Here is a 7,207-nt window from a genome sequence, read left to right as displayed (position 1 = left end):
CTGGAGTTAGGGATTCTCTGAGACCCTGTGGGCACTGTTCAGATTGGGCGTGGGAATTATGAGGAGGCACGTGTTTGAGGGAAGCCCTCTGTAATGATCAGAGTTGCCCAGACTGCCCCCAAAAGTGGCTGTGAGCCCCCACCCCCACCCCATGTGTGGGAGTGTACAAGCTGAGGCTGAAAAGTCACGGGTTGGGAATTCTGTAGAGGAGACTCCTGTGCAAGGACAGGCTGCATGACTCCCAGGATCAGGACCAGAGACCCCCAGGCCCCCGTCAGCTCTGTAATGCTTGCGGTTCTGGAACAGCAGAACTGCTGGGTGACGTGTGTTGGCCTCTCAGAGCTGGCCTTGCCCACATTCAGGGTGAAGGGAAAGGGATCAGCGTTTATTTTTCAGATCTGACCATGTGCCAAGCACCGTTCCAGATTCTCCCTTAAAAGTTATCTCCCTTTTTCCTCACCACATCCAGAAAAGCAGATCCTTTAACATACATTCCACAATAGACGTGCCGAGGCTCAGAGGGACTCCGTGACTGTCCATGGGCCCGCCTTCTCTCGTATCTGAGCCCGCGTCTGCCTGACACCAGCTTTACTCTTCCCACTTCCCCTTCCCCATACCTCCTGGCTGGCTTTGCCCACCGGGAGCCCCCTCCACCAACACACACCTGATCTGTACTCATCTGAATCCTGCCCCTCATTCAGGGTCTAGATCATGTCCCACACCCTGGAGGAGCCCTCCGGCCCAGCTTGGCCTGTGGGGATGGCCCTCCTCCCAAATACTTAAAGGGACAGAGACTGGGTTTCAGACATGGGAATAGAGGGAAGGGTGCACAAGAATGAGTGGAAATCATGAAAGCAGTGTTGTAGGGATCAAGATCAAAATGAATTCTTGGATGAGTGGGGCTTTCGTTTTAAAAACATGTGAGGGGGCAGTCAGCCCATCTTCTTGGCCTGTTTCCTCCTCCTCAACACAGATGGTTCCAGTCCCCGACGGCCCCTCCTCTTACGTCCAGAGGGATGAGGAGGGTAAGCTCACAGGTTCAGAAATCAACAAACATGTCAGCCACGCATACCGAGTGCCCACCATGTGCTGTGTCCTTTATACACTCCATTCATTTAATGCTCAGGACAACCCCATGAGGTAGGTGCCCTTACCTCCATGGTACAGATGAGGAAACTGAGGCACAAAAATGAAGCAACTAGCCCAAGGGACACAATTTGTAAGTGCTAGAGCCAGCACTTAAGCCAGCTCTGTGTCACTCTGGAGTCTTGAGCTGTTTCTACCCCAGGCAGCTCCGTTCCCGCTCCCCCACCCTCATCCACACCTCAGGGCAGAGCCTCTGAGCACTCAAGAGAGTCCCCACCCCCCACCCCTGCCCAGGAGGTGGGGCTTCAGTTTCTATCTGCTCAGGCCCAGGGGTGGTCTGATTTACCCTGGATGTGAGGGAGGTGTTAGGGTAGTCAGTGGGAGGGCCTTTTCCATGAGAGGTTCTTTGGTCTGAATGTGTCCCCTCCAAAATTCCTATGTTGAATCCTAACCCCCAGTGGAGGAGGGGCCTTGGTGGAGCCCTCATGAATGGGTTAGTGCTCTTCTAAAAGAGGCTCCAGAGAGATCTCTGCCCTCTTCTGCCACATGAGGACAGTGAGAAGGCACTGGCTGAATCAGGACGAGACCATGAACTTTACCAGAACGTGACCATGTCAGAACCATGGGCTTGGTGTTCCAGCCTCCAGAACGGAGAATTAGATGTCCTTTGTTTATAACCTACCCGATCTGTGATATTTTGTTACAGCAGCCAAATGAGCTAAGGCAGGAAGCCCTTTTGCTTGGGGCTAAATAAATGTGCAGTTCACCATGACAACTCAAGTGACCTCCACGGTGACCACCTACCCTGGCTCCTCCCGAATGGACCTAGCTTCTGGCATCTCATGGGTCACACCAGGTGACGCTGCGTGTCATGTCCTTTGGTCCCAACTTGGGCCACTCAGCCTCCCTCAGGAGCCTGGCTGAAAACTCAGAGGACTCCCTCTCCATGAGCTGGCTGGATGCGCCCTCACTTCCTGAGCCTTGAGCATAAGGGAGTAGAGACCCTAACACCTCACAGGCGAGTGTGGGTGCTGGGACAAGGATGTGTATAGAGCCTGAGTGGGGACTGTGAGCCAGATAAAGTAGGCTGGCAGGGGTTGGGGACGTGGGAGCTTGTCCCCTCAAAGCCAGTTTTGGACCTTTTGACTAATACTGCTCGTGGCTCCACTGTCCACTTCCCCGGGGCCACCCAGGGCAATGTGCCAGATGGAGGAATGAGGTCCCCTTCCAGTTCCAAATTTCCAGCCTCATATGTTTAGGTGAGATCCTGGGCATGTGGGTCTCTTCCAGGGGCCTATCGCCGTACCTGTAGCCTTCATTTTCTCCTCTGGTTTGGGGGTCTGAAGGGCTGTGGGTTCAGATCCCCCCATTCCTGCCTCTTCACCTGGCCACAACTCACACTTTGCTGAAGTAGGTGGCCACCTCCTTGCGTGGAGGCCGGGGTTCGCCCCCAGCCCAGCCATTGCCCATCAGCAGCTCCTCTTGGCCCAGCTGCAGGGGCGGCTTGCATTTGTGCCAGCTTGTGAGCAGCCTGTTCACAGCTCCTTGATCGGTGATGCCTCGAAGCTTCTCCCTCTCCTCCTTGGCCCCTTCGGTGGTAGCCGGGGCAGCTGAGTCGGCTGGGACCGTGGCCAGCACCCCATGGGTGTGACCCAGCTCCAGGTCATGGTTCATGGCCTCGAAGAACTGCTGGATACAGACCTTGGCGAAGGCCTTGGCGTGCTCTGTGCACGTCTCATCGAAGAGCTTGCGCTCAATGTCGATGTAGTGGGACCAGTACTTGCTTTTGAGGAAGGCAGCTTGCGTAAAGCAGGGCCTCACAGAGCGCACAACAAATGCCAGCAGTGTGGTCAGCAGCACGAAGGACCAGCCCAGTGCCTGCAGGGGAGAGGAGAAAGAGTCAGCCAGGCCTTGGCCAGGGTGGCTCAGTTGGTTGGGTGTTATCCTGCAAACTGAAAGGTTGCCGGTTCAATTCCCACTCAGGGCATATGCCTGAGTTTCAGGTTAGGTTTTGCCCCAGCCAAAGCACATGCAAGAGGCAACCAATGGATGTTTCTCCCTCACATCAATGTTTCTCTTCCTCTCTTTGTCCCTCCCTTCCTCTCTCTCTAGAATCAATTTAAGAGAGAAAGAGAGAAAGAAGAAAAGAAAGGAAAAGGAAAGAAAAGAAAAAAGAGAAAAGAAAAAAAAAAAGGAAGGAAGGAAAAGGGTTGGCAGGCGCTGCCCTCCGGCATCCCTGGCCTGGCTGCACCTGTACCCCATCGCACTCTCTGTGCCAGAGGAAGTAAAACTGGTGTAGGCCTGCCTCCCAGCACACAGGCGTTAGCTGGGAAGACCCTGGAGGTAGGCTGCCTGAGTTTGGATCCTGTCTCCACTACTTAACAGTGGACCAGAAGTAAGGTGACTTCTGTGTCTCAGTTTCCTCACTTATAAGTGGGGCTGGTGACAGTACTATTTTCATAGCATTGTTTGCTGTGAGGGCTAAATGTAGTATTAAACTTAGCACAGTGCCTGGTATGTAGTTAGTGCTCAGTAATTGTTAGCCACTATAGTTATGCCAATAGGCCCTTGCTGACCAGGCCTCTTCCTTCAGGAAGCCTCCCTTGACCTCCCCAGGCCATAGGGACCCTTCCTCCTCTGAGTTCTGTATCTCTGCGTTGTCTCCTGCTATGGTCTGCCATTCAGTCACCGCACCGAGTGCCTCCTCTGAGGGCTCTGAGCTGGGCCTCGGGGTCACAGGGACAGATCGGACAACACCCAAACTGTGCTGAGCACTACTGAATGGTCAGGCACTGGCTCTGTTCTGTGAATCACGCCCCGTGGGGCCCGGGTCAGGATGCTCCCCCAACCTGTGCTTCAGGACCAGCCCCCAGATGCACAGAGAAGCATCTGGCCAGACCAGAAAGGGGAGGCAGAGCAGACCCAAATGTCTACAATGGGTCTGGCAGAGCAGACATCAAATGGGGAGCTGGGGAGCATGTGTTTGTGGGGGCGGGGAGCACCCCCTTTGCTGTTCCCTGCGGAAATGTGGGCCCTGGGGGGCTGGATCTCCTGAAGTTTCAAATGAAGCTGGAAATCTACTTTTTATGTGAACATTTCTGGGTTTTAGATGATGCCAATTAATTCTAAAATTGAATTTTTAATTCAACCTCTGAAGGCCAAATGAAATATGTCTACAGGCTGGGCAGCCTGTCCTCTGGCAACGCTTTTAGATTGTGGTGTGATATTCAGAGCAGGTGGAGGGAAAGACAGGGCTCACAGAGGTGGGCCCTGGCACGGTGTCGAAGGAGCACGCTGAACGGCCACTCCTTACTCAAACTCCCTTCTCTCTCTCCTCGTGTGTCCTCCCTCCTTTCTTTCCCGTTTTTCTTTTTTCATTTGGCCCTTCTCACCAAAGGAATAACCAGTTTTTAGCAAGTTGCCTCCTAGTGCCACAATGCACATCTATGTAATCCTCCTTGCTCAGATAATTTAGCAAGGAGATAATAAAATCCTGACCCTAACAGTGAAAAAAAAAAATCAGGTGGAGGGACAGCTGCCCCAGGCCCTGACGCCTGGGATGGATGATGGGACAAGTGCCCACAGGAGAGGAGGCACAGGTTTGGGAGGGAATCGGAGTTTGTATCAGACACTCAGAGTGTGAGATTCACGTGGGGGGTCTGGTGGTGGAGCAGGACTCCAGGAGAGAGTTCTGGGCTGGAGAGAGGAAGCCGGGGTGTCTAGACTCGCTGGAGCAGAGTACACATGTTTCTCTCTCCCCCAACAGCCCCCGGCCACAGGCTGCAAGGGCATGCCTCCCAGATGCCCCGTTCCCCCCATGGCAGTGACTGCAGGGGAGGCCTGAGGGGCTCAGATGGGTGAGTGCCCAGAGGGGCAGAGGGCTCAGGAGTGAGGCTGGAGAGACCTGAGCACTGGATTTCCCATTGGTGGGCCCCCAAACCCTGCCTTTAGGGCACATCCCAACAGTGCATCCCCCTCACCCATGCCCTCTGTTCCAGGGGCACCTGGACCCCCAGCTCCCACTCCCCAAACAAGGAGGTACCATCTGGGGGCATTTGCCAGGAAAATGTACCCAAATATCCAGCCACCCATCGGCATCACCATTGCCTGGGCCTGGAAGAGGGAAAGGATGCAAATTCCCCCAGGCTTCCAAGCTGGAGCTCAGGATGGAGGATATGGGGCTGGCAGTACTGCTCGGTCTTCTCTGGGGACCTCAGGACAGGGCACAGGCCACTGGGCTTAAGTAGCACTTTCCCCAGGTGGCCCTGATCTGAATGAGGACACATGGCCTTCAGAAGCCCCTGCCTCAGTTGGGAAATAAGCCCCTGCCCCACGGAGCTCCATTTGAGGGGGAGCCCCAGTCTGTTGGGAAAACATGACTCTTCTTGAGGAGGCCCCATTTTGAGAGATGGGGGAATTAGGCCCCTGCAGAGAGACCCAGGTCTGTGTGAAGAGACCTAGCCCAGGGTCACCAGCCCCCCTCACCTGGGAGATGCAGCGCAGGTAGCGAACAGCCACCTCACGGGCCAGCAGCCAGTCACCGTCATAGATCTCCGGGCAGGGCACCCGGGCCAGCAGGCGGGCGAGCTCGGGCGGAGGCAGGCCAGGCACCAGGCTGCCATTGCCCAGCACAGTCACAGGCACGGCAGTGCAGAAGGCACAGAGGAAGCACTTGCCATCGAGCAGCGTGACAGCCACCCAGACGATGGGAGCGATGAGGGCGCGCTGGGTCATGGAGCAGAACATGTAGCGCAGCACGGCGGGGTCCTTGGCCCGGCGGCCCAGCGGCCGCTTCCACTCCTCAGCCAGCATGGACACGTTGTTGTTCAGGACCAGGCCGAGCAGAAAGAGCACCAGGGGCGGCACCAGCAGGATGCCGGTGCTGTAGGCGGCATTGTAGCCAGGCAGGCAGGGGCAGTTGAAATCGAAGGCTGAGTATATCTGGGCGCTGGCCAGGGCCATGATGCCGCAAATGCCATTCATGAAGGACTCCTGGTTGGACTGCAGGAACTGGAAGACCATCCGGAACTTGTCCATCGCGGCCCCTCCCACCTCACTGCTGCCTCCAGGGTGGGCCCTGCAGCCCACTGTGCCCACTGGGTGCCCACCTCATGGCCGAGACGGGCAGAGCTCAGGGCAGTGGCTGCGGTCACTGTGTCTTTGAGGAACCTTCTAGTCAGGTGCTGGCTGAGAGGCGCAGGGTGGCCAATCCTGTGGGTGTAACCAGGGTTCTGCCCCTCCCCTCCCGGGCCTCTCTCTCCACATCACCTCCGGCACAGGGAAACTACCAGGGCCACACCTGACGGGGACCAGTTCTCTGGGGTGTGGGAGGAGGGCAAGGAGGTTCAGGCACAGGGTTGGAGTTCGGGACGATTCAGGGCTGCTGCAGAGGCCTGAGCTTCTGAACCTTGTCCCTCAGGCTCCTCAGAAGCATGTCACCTTCCTCCTGTCCTTCCCACTGGGTCTCCCTCCGTGCTGTATCAGGGTCCAAGAGGACTCCTCCATGAGTTCAGACAATGATGGTATGAGGAGGGAGTGGTGACAATGACAGTGGGGGCTGTAATGGGGGTGATGGTGGTCGTGGTGGTGCTGGTGACGGCAGTGTTGGTGTTGGGGATGGTGCTTGCGGCGGTGAAGGTGGTGATGGTGGTGACGGTGGTGATAGCAGTAATGATAGTGACTGTGGTGATGAGATTGTCACAGTGGGGATACGGTGGTAGAGGTGGTGGATGCAGTGCTAATAATGCAGCATGGCATAGAGTAAAAGGCCCTGAACTTGGAGCCAGAGGATTTATATCTGAGAGGTTCCCGGGGCCCTTCCCTACTGGGCAGGGAGCTATGGCCTGAGAACATAATGCAGGTGCTTTTCTGTCTGGTTCGCTTCTGTCTCTGTGGGTGTCTGTGTGTTTGTAGACTGTGGATGGCAAATCCTTTCCTGGCCCCGCCTCCTACTTCTACTCCCCCAGATTAAAAGATAAAGGGGTGGGATGGTGGGGTTTCATGCCTGGAGCTCAGGTCTCCAGACTGTCTGTGGGAACCTGGCCAGGGCCCCTCCCATCAAAGTGGAGAGGAGCTTGAAGGGCTCCCTTTGATGCCCACCAGTTCTCCCAGAAGAGCAGGT

General features: G+C 55.9%; 1 protein-coding gene across 1 annotated transcript; it reads right to left on the bottom strand.

Annotated features, from left to right (window-relative positions):
- Nucleotides 1-2,481: 2,481 nt before the first annotated feature.
- On the bottom strand, nt 2,482-6,123 carry CALHM1 (calcium homeostasis modulator 1). Its single transcript, XM_024555347.2, has 2 exons — nt 5,572-6,123; nt 2,482-2,964 (listed from the first exon to the last, which is right to left on the bottom strand). Exons 1-2 carry the CDS (start codon nt 6,121-6,123, stop codon nt 2,482-2,484), a joined length of 1,035 nt encoding a protein of 344 aa, XP_024411115.2.
- Nucleotides 6,124-7,207: the final 1,084 nt, after the last annotated feature.

The sequence above is a fragment of the Desmodus rotundus genome, chromosome 4 (genome assembly GCF_022682495.2).
Source record: "Desmodus rotundus isolate HL8 chromosome 4, HLdesRot8A.1, whole genome shotgun sequence".
In the NCBI taxonomy this organism is placed as follows: domain Eukaryota; kingdom Metazoa; phylum Chordata; class Mammalia; order Chiroptera; family Phyllostomidae; genus Desmodus; species Desmodus rotundus.
This window is presented reverse-complemented; position numbering and strand designations above follow the sequence as displayed.